At 39.1% G+C, this 23,774-nt stretch overlaps 1 protein-coding gene across 1 annotated transcript in view; it reads left to right on the forward strand.

The window, feature by feature from the left end:
* Hsf (Heat shock factor) overlaps positions 1-23,774 on the forward strand; it is a 197,097-nt gene that overhangs the window by 157,325 nt on the left and 15,998 nt on the right. The window contains exon 10 of the mRNA XM_067146826.2: positions 20,365-20,449. Coding sequence (XP_067002927.2) covers positions 20,365-20,449 — 85 coding nt within the window. The remainder of the gene's footprint in view (positions 1-20,364; positions 20,450-23,774) is intronic.

Genomic DNA, 23,774 nt, shown 5'->3' on the forward strand with positions numbered 1-23,774 from the left:
AAGCAAGGAGAGGGGCATAAAGTGACATTGCATACTACACAACAATACCAAGAATCCCGCCGTTGGCCTTCCGCCATGCAAACAAAGCATCTCTTATTTGCGTGCAGTCTTGATTCTGAGGCTGGATTGAAATCTGGAAAATGCCTTCCCAAGAATCGAGTTGACAGTCAACGGGTGCATGTCTCACTGATCGAATTGGCAAGGCTGCATTAGGGGTAGCGTTCGCATATTTCTGAAATAGTTTCTGCACAATTTGAATATGAAACTCCATTTGAGTGAATTCACCACCATGTTTCTTGTATATCACGAAAGCATTGAATGCTGTTATGTCCAGTAGGTGTCTAAAAATCTTGTGGTAATATTTCTTCATTTTTTTTCTTTTTTTCTTGCCGTACTGTATGGCACAATACATTGGTCCGATAAGTCCCCCCTCCCATTGAGTCATTGTACTCAATACATATGACCGGCTTCTCTTTGGTTTCTCCTTTCTTGTTTAGAACAGTGCGCATTTCAGCGTCATTAACCCATTCGCCTCACATAGGAGTTCACTAAGAAATCACATTTAAATATTGCTCTACGGTCGTCGTCATCACACTATTATTTAGAAAATCATACAAAACCAACCAGTAAATATTTCTTTCTGAAAATTTGCATGCATAATAACGAAGTAATAAACTTACCAATGCCGCTATTTTAGTACGTCTGCTGGGTGTGGTACACCTCAAAACATTGTTCTAAGTGAAGAGCTACGCCACATTTTTTGCACTGTCAGCAACATTCGCTTCTTTTATCCCGGCTGTAGCACACAACACACCTTCTTGTGACTTTTGATTTCTTCTCTGTAGGGGGAATACGCATGCGAAAGTGGGCCCATGATTTAGCTTGTAATCTGGTCGGGGTGGTGCTCGCTGAAGGTGGACCTCAAACCGATTACTCCGGCAACTGAACAGTCTCTAGTACCTGCTGTGCACTGCTAGTTCGGGAGTCCGTGTAGCTCGTCTTTCTGTAAGCAGCGATCGTGTGATGCACAGTGAAGGAATTGAAAATACACATATCTAGGAGGTAAAAGAATATTTTACTATACCCTTTCACTGTGCGTCGCATGACGGGGAACAGAGCTGTAACCTGATCCTGAAGGTCAACACCACCCATTCCCTTCTGATATTCAAGGCCACACTTGGGCTTTATCACTTCTTCTCTCGGAGTTTGTCCTCTCTTTCGTCTGAGTTTTCCTGTCCCTGTCATGTCACCTGATTTGTGTTTAGTGGTGAGAAAGCAAACATCCTTATTATCTTTCCACTTCACACACAAAATACTGTTGGCAGCCCACTTCTCATACTCTCCACGTTTTAGTTTCGTCTAACTGATATCGCGAGGCATGTCTTTTCGGTTCTGTCTAACAGTTCCAATTACATTCATCTGCTTGTCGTGTTGCCTTTTGAATAAATCTGGGGAAGAATACCAGTTATCTAAAAACAATGTATGTCCTCGGCCTAACAAGGGTTCGCACATGTTGAGCACAACGTTTGTACTTGCTGGCAGACTTTGATCCGTTTCATCATCACCTACATAAATTTTGAAAGACAGACAGTAGCCAGAACTTGATTCACAAATTTTGTAAATTTTTATTCCAAACCTAGAACGTTTAGACCTATTACACTGGACATATGAAAGGTGGCCTCTGAATTTCATTAGACTTTCATCTAGAGCAATGTCTTGTGAAGGTAAATATAATTCTGAAAATTTGGAGCCGAAATGTTGTATTATAGGCCTAATCTTTCTTAGTTTGTCACTACTATCGACTTGTTCATGGTTTCACGAAAAATGGGAGTGTTTATACACCTGTTTTTACTCCAGTATAACTGTATTCTTGACTTTCGCACTTGTGACATTAGTATAACTAACGCACAATATGCCCTAATTTCATCGGGTGTAGTCTCAAACCATTTGTCATCGTCTTTCAGCTTTTTTTTTTTTTTTTTTTTTTTTTTTTTTTTTTTTTTTTTCAGGATTGCTGAACTGTTTTGTTGCATATGAATTTGTCTCGACAGATATTTTGTCAAACAAAGGGTTCATGTATTCACAAAAAACTGAGAGTTCAGATAGTGGCTGCGTTTCAAACTTTTTCAGTAAGTTTTCACTAACCCCACTGTATTCACTAAATTTATGTGTAACAGGTTTATTGTCACTTTTTGTCCAGTTCCAGTCAGTCAAGTTAGTCTGTGCCGAGGTACGAGCTCGTTTCGAAAGACTCGGCACACCGTCGTTATTTGCATCACTTTCCGTGTCATCAGAACTATTATACGCATCGCTAGTACTCAAACTAAGGACTTCAGGGTCTATTTTGTCGTCACAAACATCACTGCCTTCGTCAATATCACTCTCTAAAACACTATCTATTAGCTTCTGTATTCCTTCTTCATCAACACGAGCGCATCTGCTTGACGCCATGATGGCAACTGACAAGAGCGAAATTATATGAAAAAAGATTCTCTTATCTCTTGTTCCGGAAGTGTGCGAGAACCTGGTGAAAGGGAAAAAACCCGAAGCCACGTGTGTAAACTTCAGCTCAGAGTGCATACAAGTGGCGTCTGTGAGTTAGTAATTGAACTACATGGATTGATGTAAAGCTGTGCTTCGCCGCGAGCAGAGCTCGTCATTTGATTCATATGCCACGAATAATTATGACGAGCTAGGGTCGTCAAATGATGCGATTGGGTTAATACTACTCAGCATGGAGACAGCTCTCTTATCTTCCCACTTCAAGGCCACAAGTTTGTTTTTATAGGCAAAAGCCACCTCCCCTTTTTTTCAACTTTGTTTTCAACAAGTTTGTCACACTCCACGTCTAAAACACTTCTCACAAGTGGTCTCTTTTTACTGGACAGTAACACGACTAGGGGTGGATAATACTTTTTGTGCAATGTAAACACTGGCAAAATCTGATGTTAGTTTTGTGATACAGTAAAACCTTGTTAGTTCAAAGTCTTTGTAATACAGAAATCAGACTTCCAATTACGTGATTTCGAGTTAACAGTGATCTTGTAATTCAGAAATACCAACCCTCGGCAGTTTTCGCGGATTCTGCTTTTCTGCGTATTGCCTGTTACGTGATATTGTGGCATTCCTTAAAACGCTGAATACAAAAGAATTATGATTTCACTCTATTTTCAACTATGAAACACACTATAGACACACCGAAGTGAGTGAAAGTGTGGAAAGCTACCCTTGCACGTTCCGGAAGACGCATTCTATCGTGGCACCGAAAAATTTTGAGTTTAAATTACCCTGTATGTAAAGTCAGTTTAAAATTAAAAGTCTGAATTGTTTTACGTTTAAATATGACATATGGGGATAGTTTTCTTACATCTATGGTTGCACAAAGTATAACTGTACACTGAGCATCGAAAACTATGTGAGCCAGGAACATGTTGGCGACCTTGACGCAAATAAAACCCGCACCCCAATTTCATACCTCAAATTTTTTTTTTAAAATATGCGGGGATTATTTGCGTAAATACGGTATTAATCTGTGTGTTTGCTAAGTAATAGCATCTAACTGCATGATTGATTCACACATGTGGAGCATGGGTTCATACTATTTTTGGAAGGTTTATCAGAGAACGTTCATCTCGCTCACATACTTCCTGTGAGGGAATAGAGATGTGTAATTTTTTAGCCTTGTAGCCCTATATAGCAACAGTTGGGTTTTGAGACAATAAGTGTTATATACCATAGTACTCCTGTATGTCACAAAACATGTACAATAAGCAGTTTTGACCAATAATATCTCCTGATTTTTCCTGATTTTCATATCAAGATATGCTGATTTTTTGTTCTGTAAAGTTGGCAGGTATGCATATTGTATTTTTTTTTTTTTTTCCTGTGGTCCCTCCTCAAATGGTTAATCGAGGTTCCACTGTAAATCACAACCACTTAGCAAGCCATGTAAGGTATGTGTCTCACTAGCACAAGTACAGTGCTCTAAAAATGACTGAGCTTTACAGGACAGAGGATGGGACAAACAAGTTGTCTCCCACCAGGTAGCTCCTTGCTCCTCCCTCGAGTGGGGAATACAGCCTGTCTTTCCTGTCAGCTCACCATGTACACTGCACTTCACTGTAACTGTATAAGTAAGTGAGAATTATGGTAGGAAATTGTTAATGAAGAAAACAGGACTACCGTTACGAATGAACCTACTTGAAAGCTGAGCATCTGAACTGACTTTCGTGAAATGGTGTGCGAGGTGAGTGGAGAGTGATAGTGAAAGCTGGCTAGGAGACTAATTGAACTACCCATTGAGGGAAAGAAAGATAGTGGTGTCGCCCTTTGAGATAAATTTAGAGTAAAATCATTGTATTCAGTTATTGGAAATAAGACAAGTGCAAAAAAAAACAAAAAACTAAGGTCTTGTGATTGCATAGCATATTCCGCTAGTGTGTGCTGTTTCATTCACAAAATTATTTACTTTGGTAAAAAAAATTGCTCTTTGATACGTACTGTTCACTGCCTGATTGGCATCACTATTCACCGTACATAATGCTAGGTGGATGAAAATGCAAACCCCTTTGAAGTCCTATGCTCTGTTAATATTACTAAAATGTTCTTACTAACTCCTGCAGGAATTAAAGGTAAATTGTATGTAAAGTAGATGATATTTTGAGTAACGTAACTTTTTCAGGTATATTTTGTAGCTAACAACCTGAAACATCCAGTGTAAAATTTGTAATTTGGTGTGTGAAATTAATCAACCCCCCCCCCCCCCTGAGTTGACCATCACAGAATTAAAAATCATATGCTATTTCATTGTTTATATCCTTCCTTCATAAGCTTAATTTTTTTTTATCACAAGGTAACATCATTTTAAAAAAGCTGGTTCTATTCCCGTGTTTGTAAGTTATCATCATCTTGATAATTTTTGAGGCAATACAAGGTGTCTAATAGGATACTTCTACTTTTCACATTTGGTGAACACCAGCGTAAACAAATGCAGTAAAGGTCACTTACGGACTAATTTCAGCTCCTTTCCTGTGTATTGCATGTACATCCTCACATAAAATTTAGTGAACATATTGTAAACTTCAGGGATTTATTATGAGCCCAATATCAGATAACTTTGCGTTCAAACTTTTAATGTCCAAATTTTTTGCTCATACATGTGAATTAGTGTGGGTTGTACTTTTAATCCGAGTTTTTCCTAACACCCAAGGTAGTATAGGTGCTGTAATGGTAGAGTAAGAAGTTACTTTTAAACTGGGCGGGCTGTATAGCAAAATTCTTCTGCCACTTGAACCTTCTGTTTATGTATTTCCTGGGAAGTATTTGGTAGAAGGAGAAACATGTAATGTATAAGATGGATAACTTTTCCATTTCATGTTTTTTCTGTTGTCAGTTTGTGATCTAGTTTTATGCATGAAATGCAGACACTACCGGTATGTACAGTATGTAAGGTGTTGGTGAACGGTTATGGTATACAAGCAAAATTGTATTTCTGCATGCTGCCTTGAACAATGTGCCTGTTGTCTTGTATATAATCTTTGTGTATGTGAATTCATGGTACTACTGTTAATTTATAAGCAAGAAAAATGTCTAGCTTTTGTAACCTAAGATTGCATTGTTCACATCATAAGACTTGCATTAGAGTTGGAATGTGAGTTGTGGCTTCTCAAATGAATTGGTTATAAAAACTTAGCTCCCATTCACAGTGCTTACCATAATGCAAGTCCCAGTTTTATTACACTGATATGCTCCATATTCATTTTGACTGCAGTTCTTCGCGAATTTAATATAATTTGAAAGGCATTTCTCAGAGCACTGGCTAGATGAAATTGAGAATTTAAACACCTAGGAAGAATATGATCCTTTATGAGAGTTTCATTCACCAATTTCAGTCTTTAAATTATTATTAGAATTCATTCATACGAAGCATTCAATGTATTCATCACCATCATCATAATCATTTCCCCTTCTCTAGCCGACACAGGGTGGGGGCACATGTGGTTCCTCTCCACTTTGTCCTGTTTCTCCGCCATTCCCTGCCCAACACTGTTCAATCCAGGTTCCGTTTTCCTATGCTGTACTTCAGAGTCCATCCATTGTAATCTTGATCTTCCTCATCCTCTCTTCCCTGTCGTCCATCTTTCCAGTGCTTGTCTTGCATCTTGCCAGTGTCCGACTGGTTGGCTGAATGGTCAGCGCACTGGCCTTCGGTTCAGAGGTTTCCGGGTTCGATTCCCGGCCGGGTCGGGGATTTTAACCTTAATTGGTTAATTCCAATGACTCGGGGGCTGGGTGTATGTGGCATATTCAGCATTAGAAATCATCCTAAGTAGGGCCCTCATCTTCACAGACATGCAGGTCGCCTATTAGGCCGTCTACGAGAAAAAAACCCGCACCGGGCCTCTTCGGAGGCCATACGCCATTATTATTATTATTATTATTATTATTATTATTATTATTATTATTATTATTATTATTATTATCATCATCTTGCCAGTCTTTCTTCTTTCATCTACTTGACCTGTCCAAACCATCTCAGTCTGTTCTGTTTAAGTTTATCATTTAGTTTTTGCACATTAGCTCTTTTGGTATGTCTTCATTTCTCACTCTGTCCCTCCTTGTCTTCTGGAATTTTATTTCAGCTGCCTGTACTCTACTCTGAGTCGTCGTCAAGGTTCCTTCTGCATTTGTCATAATACATAAGTAATGACCCTTGTACACATGGCAGTAGAGTGCATTGTCCAGTAGTATCGTTCTACTAATTTCCATATCCAATTTTCTATTTTCTGTCGGTTCACTTCCCAACTATTTGAAGTGTTCTACTATTTCCAGTTCCTTGTCTCCAATTTTGATAGCTCCTTTTCCTTCTTTCTTTACTTACTTTACTCATTACCATAGTCTTGCTCTTCTCCATGTTGATCCTCATTCCCCATTGTTCAATTCCATTCAGTACTAGCTGTTGTTATACCACCTCCTCATCTTCTCCCTGATCACATCATCATCTACAAACATCATTACGTTCTTTTCCCTCTATAATCTTCCCTTGCTGCCTTTATGATGTCATTCATCACCATTATGAACAGTAAAGGTGACAGTGCACTCCCTTGTTTTAGTCCATTGTAAATTCCAAACCTTTCCAGTCTACCCACTGTTGTCTTCACTCAGCTGCAACAGTTATCACATATATTGATTGCTTTTATCATTGTTATTAGCTCCTCCTCAATATCCCTGTGTGGCAGACTTTCCCAAACTTTTGTTCTGGGGGTGCTATTGTATGCCTTTTCTAAGTCTATATAAATTATTACTATAACCTTCCCATATTCCCAGCTCTTTTCCATGATCCGTCTCAGAATGAAAATGGGTTCCTCTGTTGACTTTCCACCTCTGAATCCAAAGTGTGCCTCTTGTAACTGACTCTCCACCTTTTCCTTAATTTTTCTTTCCAGTATCCTTTCCATTATCTTGGCAACATGGGAGATGATGGTGATTCCTTCTTCGTATTGCCTTTCTTAATAATAGTATTATAACCCCCTTTTCCCAATCCTGTGGCACTTTTTTCTCTGTCCATACACAGTTGAGTATTCCATTAGACCACTGAAGTCCTGCTGGTCCTGCTGCCTTGATTGTTTCTATGGCTACTTCATCTATTCCCAGAGTTTTTCCTATCTTTATCTTTTTAACTGTCCATTCCACCACTGTCATTATAGTGTCTGATTCCTTCTTCATTACTTCTTCTTTCCTGCTGCCTGGACACTTCTCCACATGTCTGGTTTTTCATGTTCAGAAGTTCACTGAAATGTTCTTTCCATGTGTTTTTAATTATCTCTTCTAGTTTTGTCAGTATTACTCCTCCTTTATTCTTCACAAACCCTGTGTTTCATTTCATTCCTACAGTTTCTTATAATCCAAATAATGATTTTTTATCACTGTTCAAATCTTCCTTTTCTTTCTGGGTGAACATTTCCCAACTTTGAGCAAGTTGGTCGTGCGTTTAGGGTCATGCAGCTGTGAGCTTGCATTCAGGAGGTAGTTTGTTTGAATTCCACCATCAGCAACCCTGAAGATAGTTTTCTCTGGTATCCCATTTTTGTACCAGGCAACTCGTACCTTAATTAAGGCCACAGCCACTTCCTTCCCAGTCGTAGCCCCTTCCCATCCTTGCATCTCTGAAAACCTTTGGTTTGTTAGTGTGACGTTAAACAACTAGTAAAATAAACTTGCCCTATGTTTTGCCACATGTTTTCTCTGCACACCTTAGAAATACACTCTAAAAATTAATTCCATTCCTGTTCAACATGACTAATATCTGTCCTTGGTATAAGTTTTTGTGATTCATTCCTAAATTCTTCCTGAACCTCCTTTTCCTTCAGTCTCCAGATATTTTTCTTGTTTTGTCACCTTCCCTATTTTTAACTTTCCTATCATTGCTCTATCGTCACCCCCGAAAGGGTTTCTCCAGCATAGCTGTAAAAATTCCTGATTCAGGACAAATATTTCAGGTTCCCTATGGAAATCAACATCTATATCATAGCTGTAACATTCATAAGATCTTTCCCATGTCCTTTTTCCACTAATATGTAATCAGTCAACGTTTTTGTTCTTCTGTCTCCCCATCCATACATGGAATCTTCTGGCTGTTTTACTTCCTGAAGTATGTGCTTCCTATTATTAGTTGATTCCTGTGGGAAAGCCCATTAACATATCCATATTGCCTCAGAATCTCTTCTCTTCCCAGTCTCTTTCTTCCCACTTGTGCCTTGAGATCTTCGATGTATGTATCCATTTCTTCAAGGAATTGTACTTATTCTCTTCTTTATTTCCAGTTTGTGGAGCATATACTTGGAACAGATCTCGTGTTCTTTTCGCAAACTGTATCCTTACTCTGATAATTCTATCATTGATCTTCTTCACCTCCTCCACATATTCCAGGACATTCTTTCTAATGGTCATTCCTACAAAATTTACTGCATCCTGTGCTCCACTGTAAAACAGCCTGTGCCCTTCCTTCAGTTTTCCTCTTCCTCTCAATTTTGTTTCACTAAGACCAAGGGTGGCATGTCCTCTTTCATGAACTCTTATCAGTTCTTTTGTCTTGTCTGTCAGGGTTAGGATGTTGACCGTCCCAATTCGGATATGATACGATACTGGTCACACACTTCTCACAGTTCCTCAGTACCCGAAGAACTGAGCGTCGCCTACAGGGGACGCCCTAGGATTTTCCAAGGCCACACCATATTTGGACACATTTTAGGCTTTTATTATGATGGGTTCACCACTTCGAGGCATTTTAGAGCTGCTGCCAGCAGGTGACGAGTCCGCTCCTAATGTGGACTACAGGTGCCTTCTGCGGCTGTGCCTAACTTGGGGACAGACTCTGCTTGATGGGTTCCAGTGTCATTTCCTACACTTAGGGAGACCATCACCCCACCTAATAAAACTTGTCTGCCCGTTGGTCCTCGTAGGCGATCGAGTTATTTCTTGCTGCTCAGCACAAAGCACTCTCTCTCAGCAGTGGACTGAACCGGCCAGACATATTAATATAAAACATCTTCTTGCTTGACATTTGGATGATAGAATATTTCCTTTTAGTAACTATTTTCTTTATCAAGGCCAATGACTTAGATGTTGCAAACCTTAACCCAGTGACTGCCTAATCAATATATACAGGATGTTTCCAATGCTGTGCCCATTAGGCCAAACTCTTTATATTTTAAAAAATTAAAATAGATTGTAATTGGAAGATATCCTGGCTGACATTACTTACAGCAGTTCAACAAAATTATATATAAACAAAACCAAAAATATAACAAAAATTACATTAAAAGCAAATATTACAAGAAATTATATTGAAACCAGAAATTTCATGGTAACAAAAGAAGTACAAGAAGTAAAATGATAAAACAAAACATTTGATAATTAAATATGACATACGAGTAGCATAATATAATAATTTAAGTGATCCAAACTGCGTGACCTTGCCGTGGTGGGGAGGCTTGTGCTTTCCAGTGAAACAGATAGCTGAGCCACTGGTCCAACCATATCGAATGGGTATCTGCCAAGAGACCAGACTAGCGAATGGTTCATCGAAAGGGGCTGTAGCAGCCTTTCGGAAATTGCAGGGTTGGCAGTCTAGATGATTGATGCAGCCATGTAATAATACTTAACATACCTTGGCCGTGTTGATACTGCTACACAGCTGAAAGCAATGGGAAATTATAGCTAGAACTAACTCCCGACTACATACAGCTTTCTCTGTATGAACGATGTACTGATGGCTTCCTCCCAGGTAAAATATTCCCCCATTCGGATCTCGAGGTGGGGACTGCCGAGGGGGCAGTTGTGAAATTTTAGAAGTTTCAATTATTATGGTAGGTTAGAGAATTTGAAAAATGAGATGGATAGACTAAAGTTAGATGTAGTAAAGTACGTTGGCAGGAAGAGCATGATTTTTGGTCCGTGGTGTACAGAATTATCAACACAAAATCAAACCAGGGAAATGCAAGAGTTGGTTTCATAATGAATAAGAAAATAGTGCAGTGGGTAAGCTACCACGACCAGCATAGTGAAAGGATTTGTTATCAAGATACACCAAGAATATTTCCTTCCTGCAGTAGTGCAAGTCTATATGCCTACTAGTTCAGCAGATGAAGAAGAAATCAAAAGAATATATGAAGAGAGAGAAGATTTAATACAATATCGTCCCTGCTCTGGCAAACTAGCGAAACTGACAAACTAAGGAATCTGTAGTTCTGAAGTTCTGGTCTAGATTTTGTTATTTATATACTGTCTACCCTCTGACAAAGTCTCACATCTGCAGCTCATTCTGTATGTCTAACACATAAAACCAATAATTAAATATAAAAATTGATTTGACATGAGTAATCACAACTTCTTTCAGCTCTCCTAACCTCTTGACAATTTTCAGATTCGTTAGTTTGCCAGAGCAGGGACGATATGTAAAAGGAGACTTGAATCTATTTGTGATGGGAAACTGTAATACAGTGGTAGGCCGAGGAAGAGAAGGCAATATAGTAGGAGAATTCGGATTGGGACAAAGGAATGAAAGAGGAAATCTGCTGCAATCTTAATTTAGTCTTGGGTAATAGCCTACGTGGTTCAAACGCCACAAATGATTGTTATATACATGGACAAGACCAGAAGGTATCAAGGTATCAAATAAACTTCATTATGATTAGGCAGTGATTCAGAAACCAGGTGTTGGTTTGCAAGACTTTTCCAGGAGCAGACGTGGTCTCCCACCACAATTTGTTGGCCATGAAATGCCATCTGAAGTCGAAGAAAAAAGAAAGGAAGGAATGCAAGGAGATGGTTTCTAGAAAAGTTGAATGAAAAGAGTGAACGATTGTATCAAGGAACATGTTGCACAAGGATGGAATGAAAGGGTGAAGGAAATACAATGGAGGAAGAATGGACAGTCATGAAGAATGAGATCAGTAGGGCTGCTGAAGAAAGGTTAAAAAGAAAGATCAACTAAGAATCAATGGATAACTCATGAGATACTAGACCTTATTGACGAACGACAAAAGTACAAGAACGCAAAAAATGAGGAGGGCAGAAAAGAATACAGGTGATTGAAGAATGAACTGGATGGAAGGTGCAGGTCAACTAAGGAAGAATGGCAAGTATGTTGAAGGTTGTATGGTCCTAGGAAAGGTAATTGCTGTATACAGGAAAATCAAGGGAACCTGGAGAAAGGAAAACTAAGTGTATGGATATTAGGAACTCAGATGGAAAACCACTTGTAGGTAAAGAAGTAGATGATATGGTTCTGGAACAAGAAGAGTCTGTTGATGCTGATGAAATGGGAGACCCGATTTTGAAGTCAGAATTTAATAGAGCTTTGATAGACCTAACTAGGAATAAGGCACCTGGAATTGGTGACACCCTCAGAATTACTGACTGCCTTATGACAAGCCAGCATGGTGAAGTTATTTCATTTAAGTGTGTAAGATGTGTATGATACAGGAGAAGTGCCATCTGATTTTAGACAGAATGTTGTTATACCTATTCCCAAGAAAGCTGGTGCTGACAAGTGTGAAAACTACTACACCATTAGTTAAGTATCTCGTGCCTGCAAAATGTTAACATTTTATATTTACAGAAGAATGGAAATACAAGTTGAAACTGAGTTGGGAGAAGATCAGTTTGACTTCAGAAGAAATGTAGGAACATGTGAAGCATTCCTGACTTCACGTCTAATCCTGGAGGACCAAAGTAAGAAGAACAAGCCCACGTGCATAGCGTTCATAGATCTAGAAAAAGGCATGAGATAATATGGATTGGACCAGTTGCAGTTGCTGCTGGGTGAATTGAGTAGCTCAGTAGTTGCTGTTGCCGGTCCCAAGCCCGAATAAAGGAGGAGGGTTCAACGTCAGGTTTACAGCAACAAGCCGGTTGCTAAAAACATCTGTTGCATCTATACCTTGCACGGCCTTATTTCTAAATTGAAGTTTCGCAAAACAAATGAGCATCGCCTTTCCTCTGCTGTCAGACTGCTGAAAACAGCCCTTGTAAAATGTACTACCATACTCAGAAAAACTAATGAATAAGGATTGAAAAATAATTCACAAAAACTACCCTTACTAACAACATCTGACACTAATAAGAGAACATATTATTAAGAATAAATGAGAATGAGGAAGTAATACATCACTCACCGCTAATGGCTGGCACAGGAAGAAGGTAATGGCCTACAAAGGGAACACTCCACTGATCTGAGTTACTGGTACCCTCCAACAATCACTATCACCAGCTCCCAAAGATATTATGAAACTTTAGATTGTGTTCTCCACTACATCTTCATTTTCCCATGCCTCACTTATTAATCCTTGTGTACAGCACACAACTTCCTCCAGTCATCAGCACTGATATTTGCCACAGCTTCGGCTAACAGGTTTTCCACCTCGGGTGTAAACCACTTATTTTTGACTGCAACGTAGCCCTTAACCCGAGCCCAAATTTTCTCCATTGCATTGAAATGGCAATGATAAGGTGGAAGTCTAATAACTTAATGTCCATGGCGTCTTGCAATTTCGTCCACGACATACACTGGAAATTGTGGCTTGTTTTCTTTCACAAGCCATAACAGTTTACCTTTCTTCATGTCGTCCTGCACAGGAATGTTGTACCTCCTTAACCACTCAGCAAGAATCTACTTCATTGCTGCCATTGTCAGAGCTTTGTCTTGAATTACGGAATGGTAGGGGGCATTGTCCATTATTATCCTACAATTTTCAGACAGGTTATTCATTAAAGTGTATTCAGACCCGTTCTGAAAATTAACACTATTCATTTGCTTGTGGTAATCTCCAGTCTTCTTAGACCTCAGTACATATAAAGAGTTAAGTACAAATCCATTTGCGGTACCGGCATGTAGCACAATAATTCTTCCTCCCTTACCAATGGGCACTGCCATTGTACCTTCCACAGAATCATCTGTCCAGCCTTTTTCCTATGGTATGGTTTGCATTGATCCATGTTTCATCTAACCACACAATCGAATCAAAGTTTTCCTTCATAACGTCCTTTAAAAACCAGCAGTGCTACATCACAATATCACTTTTCTCCATTAATACCTGCTGGCCATTTAATTTCTTGTAGCGGAATCCCAGTTCCTTTACCACAACATTCAGTGAAGTCTTGCTTCTCTTAACTAGTTCGCTTTCCCTCAGAGACTTGCATAGTTTCGCAAGAGTAGCGTGGTCTTTTCTGCAGTAGTAGTCATAAATATGCCGACAAATAGCATCTTCCTGGCAACTGTCCAAATTCATCACTGGTTTGGCCCGATTCCTTTTCTTACCTGGCGTTTCAAATTTTGAGGATCCAGGAGATTGTTTCTCAGCGTGGTATTTCTCCTTCCCAACTGCCGCTACTGTGTATTTACTTTGGTAGCGTCAGCGGTTCTCTGTACGGCTTGTGCTGAAGGAAGTAATGTAGCACCGTTCTCCTTTTCTTTCTCAAAGTACTCGCACACGTTGGACACAATTTCACGGGCCTGGCTTCTCAAGGGCGTGCCTTATCCCACACCTCTCGATTTCTTGCCACTTGTCTTTCCCGAACTACACTGAGACATGGTAAACATGACGAACTAAGTACACTAATACATGGGCGTAAATAAAACTACAGTTATTTTATACTATGAATAATTAAACCTATATTGTACTAACTTAGGCTGTACTAAACTGTACTATACTAGAGAGATAAAGACCAATATGAAAAACACACTAATTACTGAAGGAAAATGCAAAAGATCATGAACCATACCGAATACCATACACCTTGAGTGAGATAGGTTAACCACATGGTGAATGTAAACATTAGAGTTGGCAACTAGGTTTTGAGATCGTGCTCTGCCGATATAAATCGATATGAATGGCAGCTTGGGATTGGCTGGATGTCTATGCTTCAGCGCATAACCACCAGACAGGGCCAAAATTTGCCAAAATGTCAATTTAGAAGTAGAGCCGTGCGGAGTATAAATGCACTGGCTAGAAGAAATATTGAGATACCAACTCTAGGACGTTCCCCACTTTCAGCGACGCGTGTCATAATCTCTGAATGGTGTGAGAAATGGGCAAGGGCCCTCTCAAGGACGCCTGAAGAGCCTTACTTTTGACATTTCTAAAGAAGCAAGTCCAACAAATTAGGATCCACCAACATTGGTACTCTGAATAGTCGAACTCGAGAACTTGCTGATGTACTGAATAACTGGCACATAGACATTGCCTGCATCCAAGAAACAAAGTGAACTGGTTCCAAGGCTAAAGATATTGGTGAAGGATACAAGTTGTTCTACCACGGGAAAACACCTAATCGTAATGGCGTAGCTATTGCTGTCAGCGCTAGCATCCAAGATCATGTCATCGACGTTAGCCATTTAAAGTCAAAGAAATATTAATGTTTATTAAATTCCACCTATTCAAGACATAAAGAGTAATTTTAATTAAGAATTAAAACTTGTGAAGTAAACTATAGGGACATGTTTAAGGGCATGTTCAGCCTTAATCTCAAACGTGAAAGATAATAAATCAGGATCCTGATTCAAATCAATCAATACTGATCTGCATTTAGGGCAGTCGCCCAGGTGGCAGATTCCCTATATGTTGCTTTCCTAGCCTTTTCCTAAATGATTTCAAAGAAATTGGAAATTTATTGAACATCTCTCTTGGTAAGTTATTCCAATCCCTAACTCCCCTTCCTATAAATGAATATTTGCCCCAGTTTGTCCTCTTGAATTCCAACTTTATCTTCATATTGTGATCTTTCCTACTTTTATAAACGGCATTCAAACTTATTCGTCTTCTAATGTCATTCCACGCTATCTCTCCGCTGACAGCTCGGAACATACCACTTAGTCGAGCAGCTCTTCTTCTTTCTCTCGATTCTTCCCAACCCAAACATTGCAACATTTTTGTAATGCTACTCTTTTGTCGGAAATCACCCAGAACAAATCGAGCTGCTTTTCTTTGGATTTTTTCCAATTCTTGAATCAGGTAATCCTGGCGAGGGTCCCATACATTGGAACCATACTCTAGTTGGGGTCTTACCAGAGACTTATATGCACTCTCCTTTACATCCTTACTACAGCCCCTAAACACCCTCATAACCATGTGCAGAGATGTGTACCCTTTATTTACAATCCCATTTATGTGATTACCCCAATGAAGATCTTTCCTTATATTAACACCTAGATACTTACAATGATCCCCAAAAGGAACTTTCACCCCATCAACGCAGTAATTAAAACTGAGAGGACTTTTCCTATTTGTGAAACTCACAACCCGACTTTCAACCCCGTTTATCAACATGCCAGTGCCTGCTGTCCATCTCACAACATTTTCGAGGTCACGTTGCAGTTGCTCACAATCTTGTAACTTATTTATCACTCTATAGAGAATAACATCATCCGCAAAAAGCCTTACCTCTGATTCCACTCCTTTACTCATATCATTTATATATATAAGAAAACATAAAGGTCCGATAATACTGCCTTGAGGATTTCCCCTCTTAATTATTACAGGGTCAGATAAAGCTTCACTTACTCTAATTCTCTGAGATCTATTTTCTAGAAATATAGCCACCCATTCAGTCACTCATTTGACTAGTCCAATTGCACTCATTTTTGCCAGTAGTCTCCCATGATCCACCCTATCAAATGCTTTAGACAGGTCAATCGCGATACATTCCATTTGACCTCCAGAATCCAAGATATCTGCTATATCTTGCTGGAATCCTACAAGTTGAGCTTCAGTGGAATAACCTTTCCTAAAACCGAATTGCCTTCTATCGAACCAGTTATTAATTTCACAAACATGTCTAATATAATCGGAAAGAATGCGTTCCCAAAGCTTACATACAATGCATGTCAAACTTACTGGCCTGTAATTTTCAGCTTTATACACAGGGGCTACTATAGCAACTCTCCATTCATCTGGTATAGCTCCTCCGACCAAACAATAATCAAATAAGTACTTCAGATATGGTACTATATCCCAACCCCTTGTCTTTAGTATATCCCCAGAAATCTGATCAATTCCAGCCGCTTTTCTAGTTTTCAACTTTTGTATCTTATTGTAAATATCATTGTTATCATATGTAAATTTTATTACTTCTTTGGCCGTAGTCTCCTCCTCTATCTCGACATTATCCTTGTAACCAACAATCTTTACATACTGCTGACTGAATACTTCTGCCTTTTGAAGATCCTCACATACACACTCCCCTTGTTCATTAATTATTCCTGGAATGTCCTTCTTGGAACCTGTTTCTGCCTTGCTCTTAATTGTATTTTTTTTAATAAAAATTATAAATTTGAGAAATGATGTTGTAGATAAATGCGTCAAAAAATTAGTGAGAGGGGTGACAGTAGTCAAAATATTCTTACAATAAAGCCTTTATAAAGCCTTACAAACAGTCGTAATTTATATACTTTTATGAATGTCCCTGTCTAAAAATATGGTAACAAGTTGCATATTAATATTTCTAAATGAACACAATTATTGCTGCGTTGAATTGAACCTTACTGCAAGATGTCCTGTAAGAAATAAGCTTAGAGCTTAAACAGCTTAATCTTTAGAATAACAACGAAGAAAAGTGTTATTGATTACTCCAAGTAGAGTTTAAATAAATTTTAAAGTTGCTAGTTTGTTGTTAATCTCGTGTGATAAGTCTGCAGTCTTCTTAAAACACGTAAGAGCGAGGTAGTGTGCTCAATGGTAAGTAGCTGTATTTACATTAATTAGAAGATGCGTCTGCAGCTTCTTATATAGAGAGTTGAAAGGGAAATGGGGTTTAAAGTCTGTGACAAGAATAGAGTTACGTATTAAGGAATGAAATTGAAGGAAAGGTGACTCCAACGAAAAAATGATGTGTAAAATTATTTACCCCGTTTTCAATTGTGATGTTAATTGGTTAAAGTAAAATTGAGTTAAAGAAAAACGTTGATTGTAATTTCATATATCATATCGACTGTTATAACGTTAATCAGTTGCTATGGTAGTGTTGAAATGACTGACACTTGTGCTTCTGGTTGTTATTTATCTTTCAGGTTTGAGATTAAGGCTTAAGGTGCCCTTAAAAAAAAGGGTGAAACATGTCCCTATAGTTCACTTCATAAGTTTTAATTAAAATTACTCTTTATGTACTGAATAGGTGGAATTTAATAAACATTAATATTTCTTTGACTTTAATGTACAATTCAATATGGACCAAAATATGAGAATTATAATGTGTAATGTTAGCCATTTATCCGACAGACTGACGTCCATTAAGATTAGTAGTGGAACGAAATTGTTGCACGTAATCTCCTACTGTCTTGATGTGCTGACAATGAAAAGGATGGATTCTGGACCAGTCTTGAAACTCGCCTACAATCTCTGTGAGGAAAATTAGCTCCTCTTCATTGGTGGTGACTTAAATGGACACGTCAGGAAAAATAGGAAATAGGGATGGATATGATAGAATACATGAAGGTCAGTGCTTTTGGAGAGAGAAATAAGGATGGGAACAGAATCTTGGATTGTGCTGCGGCATTTGACTTGGCAGTAGCCAACACCTTTTTCATAAAACGTCCATCACACCTCGTTACTTTTAGCAGTGGTGGAAGAAGTACAGTGGAACATCGATTATCCATTCCCGGAACCTACGTTTTCCCGGATCGTGCTTTCAAATTACGTGGTCCCGCAAGCATCGTAATAAAATCACGTAAAAATCCTGCATTATCTGTTCCTCAAAGAAACAATTTCCCGGATCAACGTCCAGAAATTTCAGTCCCATCAACGGTAAATCCTCGATCAAGCGTTTTTCAATAAACTGTATCTCACGAAATGTCGACTGTGGCATATTTATGGATCTTGGTGTTGACGCCCCGTCATTGCGATAATTAGAGCAAGTACTGTACTGGAAAAACGATCGGCAGTGAACTCTTATAAGTACAATCTTAGCATCGAATTTGGGTGGTATTGTGTAGAGAATCTCGGAAATTATAAAGCGGAGAGTGGCTGCAATAATTGTAAGGAGTTACAGAGCATTTCGACAGCTTTACTGGTACTTGAAGACGGAATGAGTTCGTCAAATGTACGCACTTATAAAACGTCCGCATTATGTCCAGGGTTAGAAGATTGTCTTTGTAGACACAGCACTACTAGATTAGGAAATGAACCCTTAAAAGAAGTTGGTACTTGGGTAGTAAAATAACTAACGATGGCAGAAGTAAGGAGGACCTAAAATGCAGACTAGCACAAGCAAGGAAGAGCTTTCTTAAGAAAAGAAATTTGCTCACTTCAAACATTGATATAGGAATTAGAAAGATCTTTCTGAAGACTTTCATTTGGAGCATGGCATCGTATGGAAGTGAAGTGTGGACGATAGCTTCCTCTTCTTCTTCTTAGCATTTATCCCGCTTAATTGCAGGGTCTGCTGTTGTGCACTTTCCTTTCCACTTGATGCCTGCCATAAGGCCTTGCGCAGTTCTGTTGTAATGTCTGCTGGTCTGCGAGCCAGTATTCACGTGACGGTCGTCAGCTGCAGATGACACTGTGAGAACTATCAGCAACATTTTGTGTCACACGAAAGTGACTGACGGAATGTTACTATGCTGGCATGGTCAAAGGCGCTAATGATTCGTTGAGGCATGTTTGTACCTAGGTATACTGCACAGGACACAAACGTGCTCTTGTCATGTTGTGTCCACAGGTGACAGTAATAGCGCATCCTTCTGGACTGTCTTGGGCCTCCACGTCTACTAACAGGTAGCATTACATGTCATTTGGATGTCTGTCATGCAACAACTCTTGCAATGAACATCCTTTAAAAACACAAAAAAATACAGGTGGTACAAATTTTTTTTAGGTGTGTTGTATAAATTAAAAAGACAACAACCCGATGCAATTTACATAGCGTGCAGGTGCTAACTATTATGGACTGCCCATAATTATTACGAATTTCACCTCAGTATTAAGGAGAAAGTATTATGGAAAAGCAAAATTATCACACAAAAGAATTCTACAAAGAATGGAATGTATCAGTGGTGCGTATTTCTATGCACACAGGTTGACCAGCATACATATTCGAACAATACTTCCATTTGCTAAAGAAACTGGGACCGAGCTCGATAGCTGCAATTGCTTAAATGCGGCCAGCATCCCGTATTCGGGGGATAGTGGGTTCGTACCCCACTGTCGGCAGCCCTGAAGTTGATTTTCCGTGGTTTCCCATTTTCACACCAGGCAAATTTTGGGGTTGTACCTTACTTAAGGCCACAGGCGCTTCCTTCTCACTCCTAGCCCTTTCCTGTTCCAGCGTCGCCATAACACCTATCTGTGTCAGTGTGATGGAAAACAACTTGTAAAAGAAAAACAAAACTGGGAACTTATTTCTGGGTTTCTTAACACTATCCCATAACTTTCTGTTACGAGCGTGTTTAGAAACTGGTAAGCTCGCTCACGCTGGTTTCAAGAATAAGGTCCCTAATGAACACAGGCATTAGTTTGAAGAGTGATTGACTGATTGCTTGCTGTGAGCATCGTAGTTCATTTTTGTTGGTTGTAATGGCTCTGTACCATAGGATTACTGATAATTTACTTAACAGATTGGCAGGGAAATATTGTGAAAACAGACTTAGGTTACTAGTGGGCACTGAGTCACACTTCTGTAAAGACCTTTGGAATACAATGACTACCTTTTAAATAATCGGTAATGTACTGTATAGTCACAAGAAATATTGTCTGTCAAGGTTATATCCCAGATTAACTTCATTTGTTGATATTATACCTAAGTATATTTTGTTTGTTGGGGCATTGCTGTATTCAGTTTTCATGATTATAATTTTGAATATTTTGCTTCTAGTTATTTTCAGATGACCCCATGGCATTTGGCTTGCATATCATGGAGGATAATGAATCACAAGATCAAAATAAGGAAAACTCAACTGGTAAGGTCATAGCAGTTTACTTTTTAATGTGTTACAGAATTGTGTCCTAACTCTTGTGGTCTTCTTAGTAGAAAATCATTTTATTAGCTATTATCGTTTACTGTGTGGAAAACAGTCTTTGATACATACGCACTTTGTCAGGCGTAACATGGTTGGTGTAAAGAAAAAGCTATGACAGGCGCAGCACAAGTACTATTCTTCAGCAACATGCATCTGCCTATCGAACTTGAAAATCTGCTTCTGCCTCTCAGTATGGTGTTACTCCACTCCATGAGGTGAAGTGAAGCATGATTGCTGTCCAAAAGGCAGTTGAGGCTGTCCTGGTCGATCCTGTCCCACTCTTTGATAGCAGCCGTCCGGCTAGATGAGAGGAGGATTTGTTCGTTGTTGCACTGCCTGTTTCAGCATATCCTAGGCACATTCAATGGGATTCATGTCCGGAGACACCGCAGGTTAATCCAGCCAATGTATGTGGGCCTCCCTGAGGAAGGGGTTCACAAGATTGGAGCAGTGTGGGCGCACGTTGTTATATTGCAGAGCGAATCTGTCGCCAAAATCTTGTTAGTATGGTTGAACAATGGGCCCAAGGATTTTGTTCTGGTATTGTGTACCAGTCATATTGCCCCCTACGACGATGAGTGGCTTCTGATATCCATACATATTGCTGCTCCAAAACATACAGATCTGCCTCCCTGATGGGCCTGTTGGATGGCTTACAAGACCTGTCTGGCATTACCTCACTTTCTCCAAATTCTTCTCCAACATTTATCCAGCGCCAGATACAGTTGCCTGCCGTAAAGCATTACACAGTTCTGTTGCAGTGTCTGCCAGGTTCCTGCGAGTCAGGAATCGCACGTTAACGGTCATCAGCTCCTGTTGTTAACTGTGCACGACCACTGCAAGGACGATTCTCAACATTTTGTTGCACAATAGTGGCTGTAGGTCCTGACAACATTGCTATGGTGTACACCAACCAGACAGGCAATTGCTCTCACAGACAGGCCTTGCTGACGCAGTGTCACTATCTTTTTTTTCTACCGCTTTTCCCACACCTGTGGGGTCGCGGGTGCGAACTGTGGACTTGGCCTGTTTTACGGCCGGATGTCCTTCCTGATGCCAACCCTATAGGGAGGGATGTAATCACTATTGCATATTTCTGTTGTGGTTGGTAGCAACAGGGAGGGAATGTACTGTATTGCTATATATTTGTCGCTGGCTCATAACTTGGAGTGCAGTGTATCTCGTCATTCATTATCATATTTCCGTTTAGAGTTGTCACTATGCATGTATCAAAAGATGTAATTACTTTTTGAGGCATGTCTATATACTGCATAGGACACAAATGTGCTCTTGCACTGCCTTCATGATGTACAGGCCGTACTATAGCTCTGATGATGTTATACTTTGAGTGGGACTTGAAGGCGATGCGCATCCGCTCCGCTTGAATAACACAAAAATTACTTAAACTGTCAACACCTTATAATACCAAAAACTATTTGTAAATTTTTGTTAATTCCGTCGTACAATGCATATCCTTCCCCGTAACACTCTATTTATCGCGTGTATCCATTCATTTCTGTGAGCATAGGCTATTACTTTGAGACATATTCTTGCGATTTCTATCCATTTTCTAGTCAGTTGGAACATACACATCATACACACTGATAGAAAACATGTAACCGGTTACCAATACTGTATACTACAAAATAAGGTAAATTATTTCTGTACCAGCAATTCAGTACCTAAAAGAGAGATTACGAGTAAGCTAACCTCCAACAATAACAAAACATTTGCTGTTACTGTCATGAAATTAAATTATTGTTAAAAAATGTAGATTTTTAAACAGCAAATAACACCTATACAATTATTTTCATATTCAGTTTTCATGGAATAACCCTGTACCATTACCTTTGATATGAAGTTAGATGGGAAAAATCTCAGCAGTCTTATTCCAAAACACATTTTGAAAATGCATAAATTGGCCTTGAATTTTCAAATAATCCGTAAGCCTGATTACATACAAATATACCTAATTTTATCCATGTTTATGACATAATAGGACATTTTAATTCACTATCTGGATGAGACACTGTTGTTTCCCTCAGGATTTGGTCTTCATGAAAGTGATTGTTGCACGTAACTGTGCTGTGATCAACTTAATTTCTCTCTAGGAATAGGCATCTTCCATAACCTAACTCTTTCTTCATCAGGAGAAAACACAAATACTGGAGTGTACTCTCCTCACTTATAATTGGCTTTGCAGCCAGGCACACAGCAACTCTTAGGCATGATGATTTCTCTCACTGATAACCTTTAACTGTATGCACATCATGGTTGATAATAAAACACTAAATGTACTAATTCAGTTAATTTTACACTGCGGATATAACATTACACAAATAACCTACAAAATGAAAACACTGAAGAGTGACCTTATTAACCTATAGCCTCATATGAATACACGCTCATACTAAGTTTCCTTCACTAATTAAGGACTTCTAACTTAACAATGCAGTCAATGATGACTCGTCTCATATATATCTGAGTAAACTTGTGGCCAACGATAAACATTTCAATAAAATGGCAAAGAATTCACATGTAACTTGATTCGCATGTGCTAAACTTCCATCGTAATGATCAGCTGATTGCTTTCCCGTGCTCGCTACAGTACGGCCTGTACATTACTAAGGCAGTGACTCTTGTCATGTGGTGCCCACAGGTGACGGTAACAGCACTCTCTTTTGGACTGTTCTGAGACTGCGTATATTACTTCCACGTCCACTGACAGGTAGTGTTACAAGTCATTCAGATGTATGTTATGCATTTCCTTTTCATATTCCCTCTTCTACTGATCCTATGCATTGTTTTCCATTTCTTAATCGGCTGATGATGACCTGGACTAGGGTCGAAACTGGTACCATTTCTAATTATTATTAAATGAGAATGTAATTCACTACATTTCTTATTCTTTGGTATTGAATAGGTGGAATCTCCTTATCAATTATTTCAGTTTTAATTGTGATAGTCTTCAATACGGAACAATGAAATTTTTTACTTTACACAATTTTTAGAGCGAACATCCTTCACGGACAAGAAAAAAAAAAAAGAATTTAAATATTCAGGTGATGAAAAACTTTTTTTGAGATGTTTGTTATAAATTAAAAAGACAGTAATTTTTATCTTCTTGAAGTTCTTTTTAAAACTGCCAACTGTACCTTAATTAAGGCCACGGCCACTTCCTTCCCACTCCTAGCCCTTTCCTATCCCATTGTCGCCATAAGACCTATCTGTGTCGGTGCAACGTAAAGCAATTTGTAAAAAAAAA

This window comes from Anabrus simplex, chromosome 5, assembly GCF_040414725.1.
Source record: "Anabrus simplex isolate iqAnaSimp1 chromosome 5, ASM4041472v1, whole genome shotgun sequence".
NCBI lineage: Eukaryota > Metazoa > Arthropoda > Insecta > Orthoptera > Tettigoniidae > Anabrus > Anabrus simplex.